The 25,035-nt window shown below is 43.8% G+C and overlaps 1 protein-coding gene across 7 annotated transcripts in view; it reads left to right on the forward strand.

Moving 5' to 3' along the window:
* CCDC171 (coiled-coil domain containing 171) overlaps positions 1 to 25,035 on the forward strand; it is a 202,656-nt gene that overhangs the window by 75,546 nt on the left and 102,075 nt on the right. For all 7 annotated transcript variants that reach the window (XM_060269246.2, XM_060269247.2, XM_088658745.1 and 4 more), the window contains 7 exons: positions 239 to 406; positions 4,381 to 4,569; positions 10,044 to 10,551; positions 12,382 to 12,498; positions 18,395 to 18,621; positions 19,224 to 19,406; positions 21,991 to 22,176. In XM_060269246.2, coding sequence (XP_060125229.2) covers positions 239 to 406; positions 4,381 to 4,569; positions 10,044 to 10,551; positions 12,382 to 12,498; positions 18,395 to 18,621; positions 19,224 to 19,406; positions 21,991 to 22,176 — 1,578 coding nt within the window. The remainder of the gene's footprint in view (positions 1 to 238; positions 407 to 4,380; positions 4,570 to 10,043; positions 10,552 to 12,381; positions 12,499 to 18,394; positions 18,622 to 19,223; positions 19,407 to 21,990; positions 22,177 to 25,035) is intronic.

Raw genomic sequence — 25,035 nt, forward strand, 5'->3', positions numbered from 1 at the left:
CAGGTGCCCCGGCTTCTAGAAAGTGTCTGCAGGATCAGCTTTTGTGTTTGTGTGTGTATATATATAATGGGCAATTATCTGTTTTCTGATTTTGACTAATGATTGGAGCATAGGTCGTATATTCCTTTGGAACACACACATTATTGTTTACATGACATATTTCATTGGACTCTGACTCCATTTACAGTTATCCCCCCCCTTTCCCCCCTCTTCCTTTTTATTCAATCCCGTATCGCAGGAGAAGCTAACCTTCCTCCACACTTTGTACCAGCATTTGGTAGCCGGCTGCGTTCTTCTAAAACAACCAGAAGGCATCCTGGATAAATTCTCCTGGCCAGAGCTTTGCACAGTCTTGCAGGAGAATGTTGATGCCCTGATCTTGGACCTCAACAAGGCTAATGAGAAGGTACTGTCCTTAGGCACCAGCCGACTCTATTAAATCCAGTGACATTTGTCCACATCACAGTATCGTTAAAAAGGACTGACATTCATCTTATTTCAAAAAGAATTTGGGTGTTAATAATTCAATACCGTTAATTACGGCTTGTCTACAGCTCGGTTTGATGCCATTGCTGTGGGCATGTAAATGTGACTGAAGTCTTTATGAAGTCTCTAAGCTCCAACTTCTATGCAGGACTTGCTAATACTACTAGCCAGTGTTAGCCACAGGGACCTAATTAAAAGAAAATAAATTAATCTTACTGATGAAGCTATTCAAAGAACTTAGTCATTTACACTAATAAACCAACTCTTTATCTCGGCATAAAGCAGAAACAAAATGCACCGACTCGAGGAACATCATCTTTAAAATATTTGCTTGCGAATTGGAGGAATTATTTGGAGAGTGTTCCCAAGAAATGGCCGTTGCTCTTCTTTGATATGCTTGCATTTTGTAAATATAATGCAGGGGTGTAGTGATAAATACATCATGAGTTTAAAGAAGATAAATATTTTCCTCAAGGGAGGCCCCGACAGTGAGGTTCTTGGATATGCTGTGTGGTTTTCGCTGAAAATAAATAATTCCCTCATTTTGTTATGATGAAGTGGCTCGACAGCCTTAGTTGTCATGCTTCTGCAGACTTCATTGGGTGAGCCGCAGTTGTGTTCTGTGGTCTAGTATAGCAAAGTTTCAGATTTTGGCCTCACTCCGGAGGGACGGGAAGGAGGAAATGTTTTGCGTCGGCCAGGACTCATTTTAAGTTTAGGATGAAGGGATGGTTTAAGTCTATACCTAAGAGCCAAGCGAATGCACTAAGGAAATTTTGTTTGAAATATTGCCCCCCGCCCCAAAGTACTGTATTTAATTCAAACTGGTAGTCGAAAAGGCACTTTGAAGCTCTACAGACTGCTGAATAAATGCCTCGGTCAGCTAAGTGGTTGAGAATGGCCGTGACTAGGACTTAGTTGGAGATGAATTCCTACCCAGTGTATAGAAACTGCAGTTATATTCTTTATTTGGGTTCTTTCCCACATGTTTTTTCAATCCTGTCAGATTCCCAAAGTGGAATTAAAAGATTGTAAACATGTAAATAAAACTGCAGGCAGGAAAAAAAAGTAGAATTAAATCAAGAGCCAGCATTAAAACAATTAGTAAAATGTGGGTTATACAAAGCCTGCCTAAAAACAAAGGTCTTCACAGCCTGACTGAAAGAGGGGAAGCTCCTGGATCTTTCACAGGGTGCTGAGAAGATTCCAAAATCTAGGGGCACAGCTCCCTAAATGCACATTGAAATAGGCAAAAAGGAAGGCATTGCCACCATTTTGTAAGATGGTACTGGTTCAGTTTCTCATCCAAGGAGCCCAAAGAAGATCAACACTCCCAAACCCTCTTCTTGTTTTTTATTAAGCCTAGTTTTGAAACAAACCAAAAGGTAATTAGGTAATTGTGAGGCTAGATTAACTTTAGTTGACTGGGGAGTGCTACTTCCCAAACTACTTTTGCTGTAATAAATATTCTCACCGGAAGTTGCATAAAATGAATACGTTGGCCTTGCTGTCTAGATTACCTGCATTAAAACAAACCTAGAGACATGCCAATTTAAGCACATTTCCTTAACCCGACACACAACCGCTTTTAAATATTTGAAATTCTGACAGGAGTGGGTCACCTGTACCTTCAAACAATAACGACAGAACTTAATCTGTTTGAGAAGTGGTTGTTTTGAGAAACAGAGCAACTGCATATGTTTGAAGCTGGGTGGGGTACTAATAAATTATTATTATTATTATTACTACTACTCTCTAAAATTGTGCATATGCTTATGCATTGGGTATATCAAATACAGTGGTACCTCTGCTTATGAATAACTCTACTTACGAATGTTTCTACTTATGAACGGAGCTCCGTCCGCCATCTTGGATGCGGTTTAGATAGGATTTTTTCTACTTACGAATTTTTAGATAGGGCTGCTTCGACTTACGATTTTTTTCTCCCAATGCATTCCTATGGGATTCGACTTACCATTTTTTTCGACTTACAAATGTGTGTTGGGAATGCATTAAATTCGTAAGTCGAGATACCACTGTATGTAACGCTTTCCCCATCAGATTAGTTTGTAATGTGGCAGTTTGCCTAATCACAGCACAAGAACCTGCCCAATCCATCATTTGGTCCCTGTTACTGATTTGCAACAGGGAAGGTGGCACAGAGAGATTAGCGGCCAAACTCTCCTGAAGACTGATGGACGGGATCTCTAGACCAGGCATAGGCAAACTCCGGCCCTCCAGATGTTTGGGACAACAATTCCCATCATCCCTGACCACTGGTCCTGTTAGCTAGGGATGATGGGAATCGTAGACCCTACTACCTCCTGGCTCTAGACCCTACTACCTCCTGGCTCTAGACCCTACTACCTCCTGTAGCGGTGTAGGATCCTTTGGTGGTGTCTGGGGGGTACCCACTGGGCGGGAGGCAGAGGGTGAACACCCCCCCTGCACGCACACCAGATCACCCCTTGCCGTCCACACCACTGGGTGGGCACGGGTCACAGAGGGTTCACGGGCCGTGCTGCACCACCTGCCCAGCCAACGCAGGCCCTGGTGTGCTCACCCCTCCGGTGATGTCCGGGCAGCCATTCAGAGACCCCCGGTGGCAGACTGAGGAGGACGGGGATCCCTGCATGGGGACGCCTGGTTTGTGCCCGCTCAAAATCGTGTCGTCAGAAACACCATAGTCAGACACTAGAGAGACCTGTCAGGAGTAATCATGGACCAATGGTACCAAATAGTATGGGAAACAGCCATATTAGAAAAAACTAACCAATAAACTGAAACTGATATAGGGACCAATGGAAGAAGACGCCTTCACCCCAGTATGGCTCCCCTTTATCACATACACAGCCCAACAAGACAACGACAAGAATCCACCAACGGTATACGAATCAATATGGCTAACCTGACTCAAGAATACCCACCCACCCCACTCACACATGAAAACAAAGATCACTACGGCCAATCAAAGACAACCAACCCCACCCCTAGGGCAGGGGTCAGCAAACTTTTCCAGCAGGGGGCCGGTCCACTGTCCCTCAGACCTTTGGGGGGGGGGCTGGACTATATTTTTTTGAGGGGAAAATGAACGAATTCCTATGCCCCACAAATAACCCAGAGATAAATAAAAGGACACATTGTACGCTTGTAAAATCACGTTGATTCCCGGACCATCTGTGGCCCGGATTGAGAAGGCAATTGGGCCAGATCTGCCCCCCCCGGGCCTTTGTTTGCCTACCCAAGCCCTTGGCCAACCCCAACTTCTCTCGCCACCAAAGGAACAAAAGCGAATAGTAAAGAGAACCCACACAAGCGGCGCTGACACAAAACCCCACACATACATTAAGTAAAATAAGAACATCGCCACCCAACTCCACCCCCATTCCCCTCTTCCCCCCTTTTCTTCCTAATGTAACGCTAATGTCTCAACAAATGAAACTGATCTGTAGAAAATGTAACTTGAAAAAAGAGACATTGCACATACTTTTGTAAACCAAGAAATCTTTAATAAAAAAAACATTTAAAAAAATAACAAGCTGTGTATCCAGGGCTACGCCCCCCCTGTCCCCCCCCCATGCTACACCCCTGATCTCCTGGCTTGTTTCTTTCACTAAGGTGGGTCTTTATGCTGAGGCTTTTGGAAGATAAACCGATAGTGAAGCCTGCATACTAGTTTATTATCGGAATTTTCATTTGTGCAACGTGAGTCAGAACTCTGGATATAGCTGGCTTTTCACCGTTACCAAAGAGTGCTTGATTCCCCCCCCCTCGGGTTGCGGGGTTCGGCCCACGATGCTGAATACGTTTCCAAGTGCCCTGGTTTAAGTTAGGGCTGGGAATATACCCATAAAGAGTGCTAAGCAAAGATTTTCTTTCATGCTAACCATGCAGATATCGCACCTTGAGTATGTTTGTAAGAACAAGTCCGATACGATGAGGGAGCTTCAGCAGACCCAGGAAGACACTTTCAGCAAAGTGACGGAACAGATGAAAGCTCAGGAAAGCTGTTGGCTGAAGCAGAAGAAGGAATTGGAACAGCAATATTCTGGGCTCCTCGGGGAAGTTCATGCAAGGGCACAGGTACAATATTTCTGCCAGGAAACCATAAACTTCTAAAAGTATTCTTTAAATATTTAGTATATTATTTCAGTGGTTTGGGTTCCAAACCAATTTTAAAATTGCTTGGGAATTTCTGTATGCTTAAAAGAAATGGTTTTCTTTCTCTCTCTTTTTGGTACTATTAACTTCTACTTTCTTTAGGAAGTGTATGGATTTGTGTGAAGGCATTCCAGAACTTGCATTGTTTAATTGGATCCTGCGGTTGTGTTTCCCATTTAGTTACCATGCGAAAGTTACCTGCAGAGTCAAAACATTGGCTTCTTTATGTTATTACGCGGAGCACCAGATGCTTTTCCCTCTTGGTGATTGCTCTTCCTATGGTGCGGCAGAATTAAACTTACTGAAATTCACTTTGTGCTGAACTGTGTACCAGCCATCGGTTCATAGGCTAGTTGCTGTAACAAAAGGTGGTTAAACACATAGACAGAGTCTGCACTCTTGTGTGCGAGGCAGCAAGATAATGTAGTTTTGGCATAAGCTAGTTATCCTGGCTAAAAGTGACAGCCCCCCAAGGAGGCCAGTATCTGTTGGACTATATTTTCTGAGTTTATGAACACCCAAAGGCCGTTGACTGGCTTTTGTTGTCCTCTGCCCTAAGGTGTAAAGAAGTAGCCACCATGATACTGCAACAAGAGTTAATTTTGTAAATCTTCCGTATGCAGTGGTGCCTCGACTTACGAACGACTCGACAACCAAATTTTCTGACTTACGAATGGGGCAAATGGCCGCACGCTTACGATTTTCTCGACATCCGAACGGAAACCGCGGCGCTTTTAGATAGGGTTTTTTCGACTTACGAATTTTTAGGTGGGGTTGCTTCGACTTACGAATTTTTCCGTTTCCAATGCATTCCTATGGGAAATCGCGTTTCCAATGGCGCTTTTCGACTTACGAATTTTTCGACCTACAAAGGTGCCTTCGGAACGGATTAAATTCGTAAGTCGAGGCACCACTGTAATTAATACTCACTTAATATTAATTGTTAAGGGTCTGCGACAAGAGTTAATATAACACACGGCTGGGGAACTTGTATCCCTCTACAACAATGCTGGCACTCCAGCTCCCAACATTTCCAGCCCAGAGGTCATGGATGATGGGAGTTGTAGTCCAACAACATCGATAGGCCACCTTCTTTACAAACACCTATCTGCTTTTGTGGGTATAATCAGAAGCACAGGGACACAGGCAAAAAGATAGTCACATAAAAACAAATAATGTGATAGTGAATAGATCTATTGGGGGGGGGGGAAACGAGACTCGTCAAATAGAAGGCTTGGGGGATTCTGTAGGGCAAGGGACGCCCCTCCCTTTGAAGAATTGACTTGCTTTATGAAGGAGCAGGACTGTTATCAGAAGAGGTGAATTAGTTGAAGACTATCATGTGTTCAGTGGAATCAAAGTGAGGGTTGTAAGAGAGGAAAATAAAATAGTTGAAATAAAGCGAAGTCCTTTGAAGCCCAGGTGTCATTAAGTCTCCAGTTTGCAGTCTTGTCTTCTTGCCAACATAAAGGATAAAGACCCAGCAAGAAACAGGATAAAATAGAGTTGTACTCTCCAGGGGAGTGACTAATTTTTTTAAAGGGTTCTTGAAGTCCGCAGAGTGCCGTAACCCAGGGAGCCACCTCTCAAAGCTGCTCCACTCCATGAAGTCGGGCTGCCAGTCTTTCAAGGCACAGAATCTCGCTGTTCCTTTCAAGAAATTGTACTTTTAAGGTTCTGAGGAAATATTAGACGTAACGTAGGTTTGGGCACAAAACAATTACAAGCTGCCGAAGGGAAGAAACGTAGCCTGTGCGTCTACATTTATATTGCAAAGGAAGGAGGATTGCTGTACATATACGTGTGTGTGTGTGTGTGTGTGTGTGTGTGTGTGTGTGTGTGTAGTGTGATACTGGGCCTACTTGTTTTTAGTAACAGATGCCAGCTGAGCTTTTTTTTTATATAGTATATTTGAGTTTATATTTGCCTTCTTAAATTCTGGATGTTTCACCTCCAAGGGCCAAGATCCATAAGTTGTTAGTGTGTGCTTCCTCCCCCACCGCGCTTCCCAAATTCAGGTTACTTTTTTGCTCCTTCTAAAATCAGCAAAAATCAGTTGTAGTTTCTGGGTTGATGTTCAGGTTTCATTTTGAAGTGAAATTGTGGGGTGTGGTCTTTTGTTAAGGGCATTTCCAGGATTGTAGGGATTAATTAATGGAATTAGCCCTTGCATTTTTTGCCTAACGGGAAATACTAATATCCATTCTGTATAAGACTTTGCATGCATTATTCATGTATGTGTATATAGCCAGAGATTTTTGGTGTTTGGTATACTCTTTCCCCATGATTGACACCTTTTAACTCTGGTTGTTGCTTATTTATGCAGTCCCCATCACATTTTACACTTATTTTGGAAGATCCGTTCCTTTTCAGCAATTTCAGGGTTCCTTCTCCCTCTCCCTTTTGCAAAGAACGTGGCATTTTTCTTCCAAAAAACCACAAGCAAGCTTTCTTGAACAAAGGTTGCTTTGACACAGCAACTGAGAACTGCAGTCAAAGTACACGTCACTATGAAGATTGTTTCGGTTGCTTTGTATGGATGAGTTGCTTTAAAGCAAGCAGGTGTGCCTAGGTTTAATCTACATCATTTGCTTGTGGAACCTTAAATAGTTCCAATGCCAATCTTATGTAAAAGGGGGATCCAAATTAATGTGAGTGTTGTGTACAGGGTTGCGGACATCTGCCCAGATTTAATTCCCGCAACAGCCATGGTTTCTTAAATGGGGGAGGAATTAGCCATACGCCCTGTGGGTTGTATCCAGCACTGTGCACAGAGAATACCTTTAATGCAGTTCCATTGCACAAATGAAGCCTGCCTATTACAAGTCAAGGAACGCTTAACCGCCTTAAGATCTCCATGGAAAGCCTTCTCTGCAACTCTCTTTTGACAATTCGGTTGATAGGGTTGCCAAAATGGAAGCAAGGAAACGGTCATTCAAGAGAGCTACCTGATTTAAGTATTAAATGGTTAATTAATTATTGTAATAATGCTTCCTTTCTGTGAGTTTGAATTACGTGAATGTTCACTTCCACTCGCATTTTAAAATAATGTTTAAATATGGAAGGTAGCCAGCTTCCTTTGGACTGCAACTCCCATCAGCCTCAACTAGCATTGTGGCCAAGGGTCAGGAATGGTGGGAGTTGTAGTTCAACAAAATCTAGAGGGCATCCCATTGGCTAGCCTTGTTGATGAGGCGTAATTTCCTGAGACGGTAAAATATTCATTTTCCATTCCGCTAACGTAGCTTAAAGTAGATAAATGTATTAATAGCCCAGGATGTCGATTCAATAGAAAGGCAAACTGTTAGCCTGTCTAGTGAATTGGCATTCAAGGCCATGAATGAATTAAACTTATGCAAATACTGCATTCAAAGCTTTTTATTATGTTGAAACTTTGCAGTAGGCATCTACATCCATGCTCCTTTTCATGGATTGAATGAATTAGAGGTGTTGCGCTCTCTCTCTCTCTCTCTCTCTCTCTCTCTCTCTCTCTCTCTCTCTCTCCGCGTATCGCAAAGTACTTTCTATATCACTGTGACTTCAATCTCACAATGCTTATTATTCAGTCATTAATTTACGTACTTGTCCGAATTAAGTTTTTGAGCATTCATTGGAATAGCAGGTATTATGTATGTGAAGAATAAAGCAATAAGTGATTGATCAAATAATACAAAGAGCATTCTCTGGAAAATACAATTCTGCCCGAGACATAATTAATCTGTGAATATATAAGTAGGGGGTTGATTGCAAAGTAATTAAAAGATCACCTTTACTTTCCCCTTTCCAGCTGCTGCCTATCTATTTCTGTCTCTCCAGGTTTTCCCTAGTTTACTATTCTCTTTTGCTAAACTAACTTAACCCAGCCATGTGTCCTGTTCTTTTTTTAAAAAACAAAAACAAAAAAACAAAATCCTAGCATAATTGTTCTTTAAGCAGTAGACTTTGCTCTTGCTCATAGGTAAGGTGGGTAACGATTACTGCACTATTGGCCTGCGTTACCATATTTTCCCGTGTATTGGACGAAGTTTTTTTACTTAAAAATCACGTCAGAAAACTGGGGTTGCCCAATACACGGATAGTGGCATGGGGGGGGGGGAGGGAGAGAAGCTGTGTGCTGCCAGCCAACTGGTTGGCAGGAGCACAACATTCCGCGATGTCACTGCACATGGGGGGGGCACTCCCTGGGTCATTTTCCCCGCACGGCAGCATCAGGGGAGTGCAACTAGCCCCTGATGCCTCCGATCTATGGAGTGTTTCCTGCCTGCAACTGTGTGGAGGGAGAGGCTCAACAACTTTGGGCCATCTCTCCTCATTTTCTTAAAATTGAGGCCCCCAAAATAGGGGTGGGGCTCTTATACAAGGGGGTGTCTTATGGACGGATAAAATACAGTAGTTGTTATGTTAAGTTGGAAGCTGAAGTCAACACTTGCCTATCCGTCAATTATCAGCAGTAGCAACAGTTATTCAAAATATTTAATATATGCATTCCATAATAGTTTTTTCCTGTCTGCAGATGTAACTTTCCCCAAATTTCTTTCCTTTAACTTTCAGTCACTCAGACAGTGCAATAGGGCTGTTCTAAAGTCCTTCTAGTAATCCAAATTGATATTTATCAATATTTTATTTTAGTATGTATGTATGTATGTATGTATGTATGTATGTATTAGGGACCCAGGTGGCGCTGTGGGTTAAACCACAGAGTCTAGGGCTTGCTGATCAGAAGGTTGGCGGTTCGAATCCCTGCGATGGGGTGAGCTTCCGTTGTTCGGTCCCAGCTCCTGCCCACCTAGCAGTTCGAAAGCACATCAAAGTGCAAGTAGATAAATAGGGACCGCTCCAACGGGAAGGTAAATGGTGTTTCCATGCGCTGCTCTGGTTCGCCAGAAGCAGCTTTGTCATTCTGGCCACATGACCCGGAAGCTGTCTGCAGACAAACACGGGCTCCCTCAGCCTATAGAGTGAGATGAGTGCCGCAACCCCAGAGTCGGACACGACTGGACCTGATGGTCAGGGGCCCCCTTTACCCTTTACCCCCTAAAGTCCTTCTAGTAATCCAAACTGATATTTATCCCTGTCTTTCTTCCTCCACTGGTGAGTGTCTTGACTATTATAGGTTTGGAATATGAGATTAGGGCTTGGTTTTTTTGTTTTGGTTTGTTTCAGTTTGGTTTTAAAAAGCAGCTTCTCTTTCATTGGCTCTTTAGCGAGCTCATAATTTTGAACATGCCTTTGCAGAGGTTGGGTTTAATGGGCTGGTTACAGAGCGATGCAGCAGGCCTGGGGCTTTGATGTCTGGACTTTGCCATGCGGCCCCTTGTGCCCTTTCTCCCGATTTATAAAGCGGCTGCCAGTTTGATTCCGTTCCTTGAAACACGTATCTCCTCCTACATTTCCAGAAATATCAAGAAATGGCAGAGAAAGCCAAAGAGAAGTTTGCCACTGCCGAAAAGAGGTTGGAGCAGTTGCTCTTTGAGAACTCGCACTTCAAGACCATGTTGACCCAAAACCAAAAAGAGCACATGTCTCTTCTGGCTGCATGCGCGCTGCTTTCCGGAGCCTTGTATGCGCTCTACAGCCGCTCGTGCACCTTGTCGACTCAAAGGGACCTCCTTCAAGATCAAGTCAACACCTGCGACGTTTTCAAGCAAGAGATCCGGACTCTGGCCAACGTTTTGTCCGAGGCCGAGGAAAGGAAGCCGAGCGACGGCCAGGCGAAGAAGCAAAAGCATGGCGGCAGCATCCTCCACCTCTTCCGCAAGGGCGTCATTGCCGTTCTGGCCGCCAACAGGCTTCATCTCTTGGGCCAGTCCTGCAGCTCCCTGTTCTCCTGGGTGGACAACTTCAGAGAAGGCATAGGAATCCTGGTCTGTGCAGGAGACTCCAAGGATGCGCAGAACCTGTCAAGTAAGATAATCACCCGGTGATTTATATGTTTGGTGTCAAACTGCACTTTCAGTACTTAAATAACAATTATATCATGGCAAGGCAATGGGGGGCATAGGCTTTATAATTTGAGGGGGGGGGGAATTATGTTTAAGTTGTTAGACCAAATTTAGCGGGTTAATTAAAAGAGCCCCAAACTCCAGAGATTGTGTTAAATACACAGGAAACACACACACACACACACACACACACACACACACACACACACATCTACATCTGAACTGATGGTAAACTGAATCTGAATTTACTGTGACCCAGTGTCTAACTGTGTTTAGGAAAGGCAGAGTATGTCCTGCGCTTTCCATGTGGCTTCAGGTCTTCTTTCCATCGTTTGTTCCATCGTATAGTGTAGCATGCTGTCTGCACCAGGGCCAGCCATGCTTAACACAAACGAGATCCCTTCCAATCCAGGCTTTGTAAACCCAGTTCATTACTCTCGTTGTGTGAGCTCTGCTGGCTAGTTTGAGCCATGGCCGTTGCTTCTCCATGGTTAAAACAATCTTAAAGCGCGAGGTGGAAGTGTGCAAGCCTGTGGCACATGTTTTAACCATGATTAGGAGATCGGGCTTTTGTGTTGTCCCACGGAGTGCTGTACCTATGGAATCACGGAAATTGCTTTATGGTAACCAGGGGGAAGGCTTTTTCAGTTGTAATCTATGGTTTGGCATACCTGAATTGAACTGCCACGGGATTAATAACTGGAACGTTTGCAGATTTGTAAGAGTTAGTGTAGCATGAGCATAGCATAATAATAATAATAATAATAATAATAATAATAATAATAATAATAATACCCCACCCTTCCTAGTCAAGACCAGGCTCAGGGCAGCTAACAACAAGAATATCAAAGCAAGCATTGAAAAAAAAATCGATTAAAATGCAGATTAAATACAATGTTAAAATTCAATTTTAAAATTAGGAATCTACAAGTGCAACCTCATTTAAATATCTGTAGGATAAAACCTTAGGGGAGGGTAACACCGGGGTCAGACTGAGTCAGTCCAAAGGCCAAGCGGAACAGCTCCGTCTTGCAGGCCCCACGAAAAGATGACAACTCCCCCTGGGCCCTAGTCTCCTGAGAGAGAGCGTTCCACCAGGTCGGGGCTAGTACTGAGAAGGCCCTGGTCCTGGTCGAAGCCAGTCTAACCACCTTGTGACTCAGGATCTTCAGTATGTTATTATTTGTGGACCTTAATGTCGTCTGCGGGGCATACCGGGAGAGCACAGGAAGTTGCTTATCCCAAGTAAGGTCTGGTCCATCTTTCTCAGCCCTGTCCATCTGACTGGCAGCAGCTGTTTAGCGTTTCAGAAGAGCCCACCATCATTTGCTCTCCTACTAAGCTATAACCCTTCTCCTGGTTGCTAAAGAGTGTGAGCTATGGACTAGTCACTAGAAAGTCTCTGGGTTAAATGTCTCCTCTGCTGTGAGCTCCCTAGATGGTCTTGAGCCCCTGTTCTTTCAACTTCACTTCCTCATCTGCAATATTTGGGTATAGTCATGGCTACTAGACAGTGGGACGTTTTTGACCCTGTATATTTTATTTTTTTTGAACAGCTTCTGGTTGGAGGCATCATTTGGAGAGTAGGATCATGGTGCTGGGAGGACTTTGGGTTCAACCCTTTTGCACACGTATAAGCAGCTAAAACTTGTTACAAATATCTTTGAGTAAATGCGTGGTTTTGGCAAGTAGCCTCCAAATCCGAGTGATTGTTTTAGCAATGTACCCAAACACGTTTTAATCTAATACCACGGGATACCATTGGATTGTTTTCACTTTTTTTGTCATGCAGAAAAACAGAAGGAACATGTCCGTTCTCTTCAAGCGCTTAATTGGCTTACCAGTCCTAGTCTCCTTGCCGCTGTCCTCAGTTCAATGGTCGAGCTACAAGAAGTGGTTAACCAGACAGGTAATGGCTTCCGTTTTTTTTCTGCTGATCATATCCTGGGTATCTTGGATCTTCAGACAGTACATTTGGGGCAAATGGTACAATTTTCTTGCTAATTATAAGCAGTAAACTATAGCATCTAGTCTGGTGGGGCGATCCTGTAGAGCCACTCCCGGCATTGTACGTTTCCGGACACAATTCAAAGTGTTGGTAAAGGTAAAGGGACCCCTGACCATTAGGTCCAGTCGTGACCGACTCTGGGGTTGCAGCGCTCATCTCGCTTTATTGGCCGAGGGAGCCGGCGTACAAATTCCGGGTCATGTGGCCAGCATGACAAAGCCGCTTCTGGCGAACCAGAGCAGCGCACGGAAACGCTGTTTACCTTCCCGCCAGAGCAGTACCTATTTATCTACTTGCACTGCGTGCTTTCGAACTGCTAGGTTGGCCACATGCTGTCCACATGACCCGGAGAGCTGCCTGAGGACAAACGCCGGCTCCCTCGGCCTGAAAGCGAGATGAACGCTGCAACCCCATAGTTGCCTTTGACTGGACTTAACCGTCCGGGGGTCCTTTACTTTTTTTACCTTTACCTACCCACACATGCACAAGCTATGCACCTAGTAAAGCCTCACGAACAAGGCCACATGCCTGTGGTAGAGGAGGACCCTCTGGGAAGCCATGGAGGACACACACAGTTCTCAAATTTTCCTGGCCGGATGGGCTATTCTGTCAGGCAACTCTTCAGTGGTATCTTCACCGTATAAGGTGGCTGAACATGGTCCTAGCTATATGCTGCCAAGGATTGTTAATTGTAGCAGCAACAACAGACAACATGGCGATGTTGGTGAAACAATGAAAAGGTAAACCACCGTGAGGTGCAAATATATGTATAAACAACCTTCACATATACAAGGAGATTCAAAAATGTGTGCAAAATCTCATGCTCGAAGTCATAAAAGTCCAGTATAACGTGCAATAATCAAGTCCGACAAGAAAGTGCTATGATGTATCATGCATTCTTATCTCTTCCCATATGTTCTTATCTCATCCGACGGGTGGCCAGCTTCTTGCCCGTTTCACAGGAATGGTTTCCTCAGGGGGCGGACTCTTTCTTAAATAATAAGAAGTTCATATGATGCACCTATGAACTTATACTGGACTTTTATGACTTTGAGCATGAGATTTTGCACACATTTTTGAATCTCCTTGTATATGTGAAGGTTGTTTACACATATATTTGCACCTCATGGTGGTTTACCTTTTCATTGTTTCAAGGATTGTTAATTGGCAGAAATTGTTAATTGGTTGCCTCAGCATAGAATAGAATAGAATAGAATAGAACAGAATAGAATAGATCTTTATTGTCACTGTCCCCTTGTGGGAACAATGAAATTTCTCATTTTTTGGTTTGTTTTTTACTACATGCTTGATATGTGGATACTTCTGCACCCTGGTGTTGACCGTGAGATTAAATCCACTTACGCCATTGTTTGTGGTTCACAGCCAGGGGTTGCATTTCCCCGAAGCTGGTGTGGCACATCTCCAGAGCCACATGCCACAAACCATGGGAAAATACTAAACATCTTCAGGAAACAATTGCAGCATAAACGCTGATTCAAGGAACAACACAATTGTTCCATGAACTCAAGGGAGCTTTGGGTTTAGCTTTCTTAAACAGCAACCAACTGTGCTTGACCACATCTTTTGACTTCCAATCAGTTTGATATGGCTTGGTAGTCCAGCAAGGAAGAAAAACCCCATTGGTTCTATCCAGTTCCACAGCTGCACCCAAAGTACCTCTTTGAACCCAAGGCTTAGAATTCATTTTTACATGAGTGTCGACGTTTAACCAGTAGAACAGTGGCACTTAGAGGAAACTAGCGTGTAAGATTTATTTGAACATATTATGATCACTTGGAGATTCAGCTGAGTTTTTCAACTTTTGGACACACAAACGTTAGTAAAGAGTCCGGTCCTTCCTTCTTGTTCTGTTTTGCTAAAAAGCAAAGGAAAAACAAACAAACACCAGACACCCTCCCCGTTGTCACTGGAGTAATCTTTGTCACTTTTCATTGGTTTTTGCTTCATTTGTTTAATAAAGACTTGCTTGCTCTTTGCACTGTAGCTGTATTTGCGCAGGACAATTCTCACACACTCATCACTGCATAAATTATTTAGTGCTTTTACTGTAATTCCTTGATAGTCTGTGGCCAGGTACTCAGAGTGTATATATTATTTTCCCTCTGGTTATAGATACAGCAGAATACAGTACCTTGTGGAATTGAATTGTATTCTCGTTTCACCTTTCAAAGCCGTGAATGATTCTATCCCCGCACATTTCTTTGTTTTAGTCAGAACCATTATTCATTAAAAATTAACCAGAGGTGATGCTTTGGTTTTAGAAACTGTGCTTTCCCATCCTGGAAATATTTTTATTTTCTTTTAAAATCTCTCTGGCAATCGTGTTTGGGGGGGGGGGAGAAGACTGGTATAGCATTAGCCCGAATGTTATGTGTATATATAAAGTTCTAATTTTAAACAACAGAGATAGAAAACAATGCATTCTGTAGGGATGTGGGTGGCGCTGTGCTAAACCACTGAGCCTCTTGGGCTTGCCGATCAGGTCGGTGGTTCGAATCCGCACAACAGGGTGTTGCTCTGTCCCAGCTCCTGCCCACCTAGCAGTTCGAAAGCACACCAGTGAAAGCAGATAAATAGGTACCACTGCAGCGGGAAGGTAAATGGCGTTTCTGTGCGCTCTGGTTTCCGTCATAGTGTTCCGTTGTGCCAGAAGCGGTTTAGTCCTGCTGGCCACATCACCCGGAAAGCTTTCTGTGGACAAACGCTGGCTCCCTCAGCCAGAAAGCGAAATGAGCGTTGCACCCCATAGTCGAATTCAACTGGAGTCAACTGTCCAAGGGTCCTTTACCTTACAATGCATTCTCTCAAATGTTTTTTTATACCAATGGCCCTTGATAATTCAAAGTACAACTCTGGCCAAGAAAAATTAAATGGAAATAAAATTAAAACCATAGTCTGGTTTCACCAGCCTCTTCGCACCCCAAACCTCTGGTTCCACATAATGGCTAAGAGCCCCACACAACTATTTTTACATGCCCAAGGGGGTTTAATTTGCACTGCTGCTCTATCCTGCCCCATGCAGCATATTTCTGAAACCAAGGGGACTTTCAGTGTAATATGACATGTGGGTTCTCGTTATCAAAATTATTTTTTTTCCTAGACAAAAAAAAATCCCAGTGGGGATTATATCCTGAAAGGGGGGACCGGGACCTGAAGTAGTTACTGTATTTGGAACCATGCCCAGGCAACTTGAAATTGGAACAGATTATATTCCAGGTGCAATGTTGATACAGAGAAACCAACGATGGTCTTATTGTTTCACATAAAGTTACTTTGATTCCTACTTCATATTAGTTCAAGTGCCCCTTTGGCTGCAGATGAAAATAATATTGTTGGAGTAGTACTCCTATTCTATTTTGCCCGAAATCCTTTGTTTTTGTTCTCACAAGCAAGGGGGAGGAAAAAAAGATGGCTTGCTTTGAAAATGTGCCTCGATAGGCTTTCTGCTTTAAACTTCTGAGCAAATATTTTAATTCTCTGCAGCAACAGGAGATCTGGTATTCTCCTGAATGTAAATAAGCTCTGCCATGGTTGTCATCCTACCCTGATAGTATCGCAAGACAAGTAATGACAGATTAAGACCTGACTTGCAGAGGGAAAACTAAATTACAAGACTTTTATTAAGGCATAAATAAACCTATTAACCGTTATCTGGAATACCAATTAGTAGAAGGAGCACTGACAATTTTATTTATCAACATTAAACACAATTATTAATTACAGACCTGACGAATCTAGCAGTAAGCAGAACATGTTGGGTGTGCTGGGGCCTTAGGCCCATTATATGAGAAGGATGATTACCAAAACCCATTGGGGAAATAAGTAATTGTAGTTGTAAAATTTTAATTGCCTTGGAATAAGGTAAATTATATTCTCTTGTCTTGGAATATAAATAGTGTGGCATTAAGGTACCAAGCCTCAGTAGTTTTAAGCAGCAAATGATGTAGACATCTAAGCTGTCAAGAAAGAAAGGAAAACAGTTGTAAATTTGCTTCAGCGACTTACCTTTTACTTTTGAATCTGCAACACATTCACTGATATTTATAAGCAGTTATTAGTCTACTTATCCAACAGGTCTGGGGTGCCATATATTGCAACCTGTGGATTAATGCAAGGAGGACGAAGAAAAAGATGCACTATTAGAAGAGCGCATAAGACCACTTCTCATTAGCAAAGCCACTATTTCTCCTGAGGCAAAGTCTGCCCATGCGTAATGGACATACAATTTCACCAGAAGTTAAGAGAATTGTTTGTTGTTGTGTGGAATGGGAGAGATTCTCTTTCGTCCACCAGAATTGCCCTGTTGCAGATTGATGTTAGCCAACAAAATTTTTACCCAAAGAGTTACATTGAGCCATGTCCCAACATGGAATCAAATAAGTACCTATGTAGACAATAGACTACTCCTCTTCTTGGAGTATTTTGGGGTTTGTTGGTCTACACAGCATTTTATGTAGAACAGTTTTTGGGGGGAGACCCTCTGCAAGAAACCGTGGGATTCTGTTGAACAATCATGCACTAAGGAGCATGAGTTGCAAACCCTCCAACTTTCTCCGATGAAAATAGTGACATCCTATTCAATAATGATTATATATATATATATATATATACGTATATATGGGACCCAGGTGGCGCTGTGGGTTAAACCACAGAGTCTAGGGCTTGCTGATCAGAAGGTTGGCGGTTCGAATCCCTGTGACGGAGTGAGCTACCGTTGCTTGTTCCCAGCTCCTGCCCACCTAGCAGTTGGAAAGCACATCAAAGTGCAAGTAGATAAATAGGGTGGGAAGCTAAACGACGGGAAGCTAAACGGCGTTTCTGTGCGCTGCTCTGGTTCACCAGAAGCAGCTTTGTCATGCTGGCCACATGACCCGGAAGCTGTCTGCGGACAAACGCCACCTCCCTTGGCCTATAGAGCGAGATGAGCGCCGCAACCCCAGAGTCGGACACGACTGGACCTGATGGTCAGGGGCCCCCTTTACCTATATATATATATATATATATATATATATATATATATATATATATGCTGTCCCAGCCACTCTAGGCAGTTTCCAACATATATAAAAACAAAATAAAACATTAAACATCCCTATACAGTATAGTGCGGTTTTCGAACATCTCAGATGCCAAACTATTCGGAACCCGAACGCCGAAAACCCAGAAGTAATTGCTTCCGTTTCAAATAGACCTTGGAAGTTGAACAGCTTCCACTGCATGTTTTTCTATTTTTCCCCATTGACTTTGCCAACCAGCCTTTGCACCTCGGTTGTCAAAAGTTTTGGAAGTCGGAACGGTCTTCTGGAACGGATTACATTCGATAACCGAGGTACCACTGTACAGGGCTGCTTTCAAATGTCTTCTAAAGGTTGGATAGTTACTTATCTCCTTGGCTTGGGGGGGGGTCGCATATCTCCATACCCCCCAACATTTTTCTGATGAAAATAGGGACGTCCTAAGGATCAGAAACCAGAAAGGTTTCTGTAAATCTGGGACTGTCTCTGGAAAATAGGGACATTTGGAGGGTCTGGAATTACTCAGAATCACAAGCAGGTTTCCTCAGAAGTAAGCACCTCTGTGTTCCATAGTCTCTAATAAAGTTGCATAAAACTGGAACTTTTGGTTATTTCCATATTGGGGGCGTAGAATTCTGTATGTTAAAATGCCTGGAGCGCTGTGTTTCACTGTTTCCTATATGAAGCATTTCCATAATTTATATGGGAGGCAGGCCCAAACCCACTTGTTTTAATGGACTTTCCTTCTTTTTCTTTTCAAGATATGAATTCATGGCTTTCCGGGCATTTGCTTATCAGTGCGGCAAGGAATTCTTTTTCGAAACTCATGGACAAACTTTTCGTCATGATGGAGTTTGCCGGAGCAGACGGCCGCCAGAGCATTACCTACATAGAGAAAGACACGTTGGTTCAGAGACTGGCTCGCGGGCTCCATAAAATAAACGCTCAGGCTCTTAAAGCAGGCATCAATGATAGAGCCCCTGCTACGGTTGGTATGAAAGCAATTAACATACGACAACTACTGTGCTCGGGGAATTTGCTTTCAGGTGGCTGTGGGTTTTTATTCTCTGCCCCGCAACACTTAGTTTGTGTAGCATCAGAGTGTTCCGCCTTAAAAGTAAAATTGCAAGAAAGGGAGTGTATTTTTCAAACCGGACCTAGCTTTGATATTCTCCCCCCCCCCTTTCTCTATTGAGAAAGCACTCAAGGCAAGGCACAATCTTCTCTTTAAAAGCAAATCTTTTTAAAGCAATTCATTATTTTAATTTTAAAAGTGCTTTAAGTATCACTTATTGCATACTTGGGTTGTATGTTGCTACAAAAGTTCATGTGCTATATCTACAAAAATATGATAAATGTTTCCTCAACACGGACCTCTCTGCCTTGTGTTGAGTTTTGGAATATATCCTCTGTACATATTGCTTCAGGAGCATGCAAGAGTAGCTTTCAGAATGCTTCACTTTTCTGTGTGAATTCAGAAAACATGCTTCATTTTAATTTTCCCATGCTTTAAATGCTATTGATTTATTGCCTAATCATTTCGGCTAACAATATTGTTTCCTCTCCGGCCCCCCTCCTTTTTACTACCAGAAAAGCATAGCATTCTTGCAGAGGCAAATATTTGAATTTACACAAAGGCTACATACAGCAGAAGTTGAACGACGGTCACTCCGCTTAGAGCTCACAGAATTCAAAAGGAATTTGAATGAGATGAGGAACGAGGCTGACAAAGCCCAGAGCCTGCAAGAGCAATTAAATGCATTTAAGCAATCTGTAAGTATATTTGATTTAGATGGGGGGGGGAGAGAGAGAGAGAATAACCCTAATCTAAAGGAGAGGTTTCCTTTTGCTCCATTTTCTCTCAGCCTTCCTTAGAAAACCAAATAATAAAATCCATCTATTCTTGCATTCTCTCTCTCCCCCCCGCCCCTTCCTTCCACTCTGCCCATGCTCACACAAAAACCATGTCTTGTAAATGTCTCCCTGCTGTGATTCAGGTATATTAAAAGCGGAGAAACAAGTGGTTCTTTCCATATGATTAGTTCCTTATGTTGCACGATAAAATAGGTTGAGTAAATAATGATGTTAGATCTGTCAACAAAGCCAATTCCCTCCTCCCCACCTCCAGTTCCTTAAATATTATGCTTGTGCTGCTAGAGAACTGAAGTCTGAACGCCAAAATTGCATGTTAGCATCACTCAAGCAAATAGATCTGTGTGTTCATTCTGCTTGCCTTATCAGCCACGTTGCTACCAACTGTTGAAGCGCTGAACGGAATAAGTGCTGTTTCACATTTTATAAGATACCTACGTGCGAGACACTTCAGTGTTACAGTTAGCGTGTCCTGCTCTACATTAGAGTAACCCTGATGTACAACAGTCACAATGTGTGTGTTTTTTTAGGGGGGGTAGGGAGTGCGGTTGCTGTGGGAAGCAATGGGAAATGGCGGCCATTCATGGGATTCCCAGAAGGTGTGTTTGTAGTGAAAGTTCCACGTGTGCAATTGTCACCTGTGGCAACCTGACCTCGGGTTAAACATGAATTCGAAGTGTCTTCCACGCCGAAATTCTGTAACGGGTGAAAAAAGCCTTCAGGGTCCTGGAGATCTTGTCACTTCCTCAGTGGTCTGTAAAGGCTTGGTGGGTCTGTAAAATTCATTCAGCTTGTTAGCTGCCCTGACCATCTCTCTTCCCTTTGAGAAATAATGTAATTTCTTAAAGAAAGGAATGTGCAACATTTTTAAAAAACAAGGAGGAAGAGGAAGAGGAGGAAAACAATACATACAAGATAGTAATTGCTTTATCTCAAACTATTTCACATCTTTGTCCCTAAGTGTTCATTTCTAATATACCTTACTTTTGGTACCCCCCCCCCCAATTAATATTTATCTGGCACATATGTAGAAATCCCCCCTGTCAGAACATGGAGATGCCTAGGGCTTGCCGATCAGAAGGTCGGTGGTTCGAATCCCCACGACGGAGTGAGCTCCCATTGCTTGGTCCCAGCTCCTGCCAACCTAGCAGTTCGAAAGCACATCAAAGTGCAAGTAGATAAATAGGTACCACTCCAGCGGGAAGGTAAACGGCGTTTCCGTGTGCTGCTCTGGTTCGCCAGAAGCGGCTTAGTCATGCTGGCCACATGACCTGGAAGCTGTACGCCGGCTCCCTCGGCCAATAACGCGAGATGAGCGCCGCAACCCCAGAGTCGGTCACGACTGGACCTAATGGTCAGGGGTCCCCTTTACCTTTATCTTTAACTTGACCTCAAATCTTGGATCTTGCTCCAACTTAAACAGTAGTTGTTTTTAATAAGACAAAACGGGCTCTACCCTTTATCTGTTTTGCATTATTAGGTTGTCTTTTGCAATATTTAAATTGGCAAAACTGCATGGGCACATGCTCATTTTCTTTTTTCTTTTTTTATTGGAACAGTTTATTTTGTCCTGTTAAATAAGGCAAGGTATTTAAAACTCAAAACAAAGACCTTCCTGTATCATACTGTACTCAAAAGGAACATGTAATAAAAGTTGCTTTCATACATATACAAACTAAGGATTCCCTTCCATTCTAATATGCACAAACCAGACAAATCTCTACAAAAGAGAAATTTCAAGTTGCATTGGGTATGATGTGCTAACTTCATTACAAAACATTAAAGCGACTAACTTCACATTTAAGTCTCACACAGAACCGACAGCATACACTTGATTTAGGGCGGTGGGAAGAAAAGATGGCAGCTTATGTGTTTATAGACCCATCAACCACGAGAATGAGATTTCATAAGTATATGAATACCTTGCTTTAAACACTGTTTGCTCTGGGCAGCATTCTTTCAGAAGAAGTCCCTAAAATTACAATCCGGGTGATATATGAAGTGATATATTCCTGCAGAAGAATGCAAAATGAGAGCCGGAGTCTTTGATTAGGCTGAATTTATGGAAGATGGCTTGCTGAACTACAATAGCAGGATTGCTTTCTTCCCCCTAAAACATTTCACATATCACAGCCATTGGTCTTGGCTTGGCCTGTATGTATGGCTCTGTGCTTAGGCAATATGTTGGAACAATGTAGGTACCTTTGTTCAAATCAGCTCCTTTCACAGAAATAATTTTTTGATCAGAAAAAAGCTCCGCTTGCGCTTGTACTTCCGCACCAGGTTTCCAAGGGAATCTGGCGAATAAATATCGCAGGGCAATTTAGCACTGCATAACGGTCCCGACTAGGACAGGATCTATTGAGTGTTTTTAAAAAACTTTTGCATTAGAATGTTGCATATTGGCAAGTGGGAACGCTGAGAGTCGAGTGTATAAAACAATGCCGCTGTTTCATGACAGGACACAATTTATTTCCTTTATCAGAAATTGATCACCCGCGAGAGGTTTGAAAGTGCATGTGAAGAACTAAATAATGCATTGCTACGGGAGCAGCAGGCGCAAATGCTTTTGAACGAACAGGCACAACAGCTTCAGGAGCTGCAGTATAAACTGGAAGTGCATTCCTGCGAAGAAGCAGACAAAAACCAAACTCTAAGCGAAGCTGTAAAGGTAGGACCACGTTTTAGCATCCAAAGAAAGATGCTGTTTTCGCCTCAGTGCAAGACTTGGGTTTTGCAGTGCTCAGGAGAACACTTGATGGAGAGCACGTTCAGGCATTTTGGTGTGAATTTGGGTTTCCAGGTGGGGAGGTATCCTGAACCCACTTGGGTAGAGGAAACGCTTTGACCCAGAGGGGGATTTAGGAGAGCAAGGCAGATTCCACCCGCACTGGGTACTGAGCCGAGAGGGTGCCACAGGTAGTGTCGGATTTACTACTACTACTAATAATAATAATTTATTATTTATACCCCCCCCCCATCTGGCCGGGTTCCCCCCGCCACTCAGGGCGGCTTCCAACAAAACATTAAAATACAAAAATCCATCAAACATTAAAAGCTTCCCTAAACAGGGCTGCCTTGAGATGCCTTCAAAAGGTCTGGTAATTGTTGTTCTCTTTGACCTCTGGTGGGAGGGCATTCCACAGGGTGGGGGCCACTACTGAGAAGGCCCTCTGCCTGGTTCCCTGTAACTTGGCTTCTTGTAGCGAGGGAACCGCCAGAAGACCCTCGGCGCTGGACCTTAGTGTCTGGGAAGAATGATGGGGGTGGAGACGCTCCTTCAAGTATACTGTACCGAGGCTGTTTAGGGCTTTAAAGGTCAACACCAACACTTTGAATTGTGCTTGGAAACGTACTGGGAGCCAATGTAGGTCTTTCAGGACAGGTGTTATGTGGTCTCGGCGGCCTCTCCCAGTCACCAGTCTAGCTGCCGCATTCTGGGTTAGTTGTAGTTTTCGGGTCACCTTCAAAGGTAGCCCCACATAGAGCGCATTGCAGTAGTCCAAGCGGGAGATAACTAGAGCATGCACCACTCTGGCGAGACAGTCCATGGGCAGGTAGGGACTCAGCCTGTGTACCAGATGGAGCTGATAAACAGCTGCCCTGGACACAGAATTGACCTGTGCCTCCATGGACAGCTGTGAGTCCAGAATGACTCCCAGGCTCTGCACCTGGTCCTTCAGGCGCACAGTTACCCCATTCAGGACAAGGGAGTCCTCCACACCCACCCGCCTCCTGTCCCCCACAAACAGTACTTCTGTCTTGTCGGGATTCAACCTCAATCTGTTAGCTGCCATCCATCCTCCAACCGCCTCCAGACACTCACACAGGACCTTCACTGCCTTCACTGGTTCTGATTTGAAAGAGAGGTAGAGCTGGGTATCATCCGCATACTGATGAACACCCAGCCCAAACCCCCTGGTGATCTCTCCCAACGGCTGCATATAGATGTTAAAGAGCATGGGGGAGAGGACAGAACCCTGAGGCACCCCACAAGTGAGAGCCCAGGGGTCTGAACACTCATTCCCCCACCACTTTCTGAACACGGCCCAGGAGGAAGGAGCGGAACCACTGTATGACAGTTCCCCTAGCTCCCAAGCCCTCTAGACGGTCCAGAAGGATGTTATGGTCGATGGTGTCAAAAGCCGCTGAGAGATCCAGCAGAACTAGGAAACAGCTCTCACCTTTGTCTCTAGCCTGCCGGAGATCATCAACCAGTGTGGCCAAGGCAGTTGCAGTCCCATGATGAGGCCTGAATCCCGACTGGAAGGGATCCCATAAGCTAAACAAGCTATAGCTTAGGGCCCCACTCTCTTGGGGTCCCCCCAAAAAATTGAAAGGGAGAAAACCTGGATGTACATTTCCAAAATATAAGATAAAAAAACAAATAAAATAAAACCTACATACAGGAACAGTGCTTTGTGTTGTGTAGGATCCTATGATGTAAGTCATGGGCCCCGCCTCCTAGCCTGCTTCCTAAAACATCACTGGTTTGCTCATTTCTACATTTCTACATTCTGCACGTGCAAATGGCTTTAGATACCTATTAGGTCCATAAATTACTATATAGCATATATTCAACACAAAAAAACAGCGACAATTGTTGTTGACAAAGGAAAGCTGGACATAGAAAGGGCCCCATTACCTTCAGTAGTTGAGGGCCTCATCAACCCTATATCCGGCACAGGGGACACCGCAATAAGGATGAGCATTGTAAGGCGGGGGTGGGGGATTTTGGCGTTGCTCAGGGGCACAGCTGAGATTTTAAAGCCCAAAGTCCACCGTTGCTTTGACCCAAAATGGACAGCGGTATATTGCCCCCTCTTTAAAAATTAAGGAATTTATGCCCGCAGAAGAAAATAATATGCAGTTTCTGCCTATCGATGCTCTCAGGAAAGGACCAGAAGCTCTGTCCACTCCAGCAAAATGAGCTCAGGGAATTGTGCTTAGGAGTTCATCTCAAACCCAGTTTCTTTCCAACAATTTCCATAGCACCCTTTGCACAAGCCACAGAGTGGTTTGTGACAGAGTCAAACATTCATATGCAATTGGGCCATGCTATTCCCGCCCCCCTGCCCCCGCAGCACAAAACAGGAGCTGCTGGTGATTTTTCCTTCTGCATTAAAATTAAATGTGCATGGCCGCAGAAGCTTCATTGCTGTGACTGTGGAAGCCTGAGTGCAGCCTGTTCAACAGTGAGAATGCTACTGTTTCTGGGACATGAATGCCACTAATAACATGTTTCTGTGGTGTAGAGATATAATGAGACTCTTCACTGTTTTTCGCCCATGGAAAAAATGGATTCCAAATCCATACATATGAAGAAGATGCTTAGGATGCCTGGAGTATTAACACTAAGCCAGACCGTGGTTTAGTGTGAACCTATGGGCTCCCAGGGACCCAGGTGGCGCTGTGGGCTAAACCACTGAGCCTAGGGCTTGCTGATCAGAAGGTCGGCGGTTCGAATCCCTGTGACGGGGTGAGCTCCCGTTGCTTGGTCCCAGCTCCTGCCAACCTAGCAGTTCGAAAG

Source organism: Zootoca vivipara, chromosome 15, assembly GCF_965207765.1.
Source record: "Zootoca vivipara chromosome 15, rZooViv2.hap1.1, whole genome shotgun sequence".
Taxonomy (NCBI): Eukaryota; Metazoa; Chordata; class Lepidosauria; order Squamata; family Lacertidae; genus Zootoca; species Zootoca vivipara.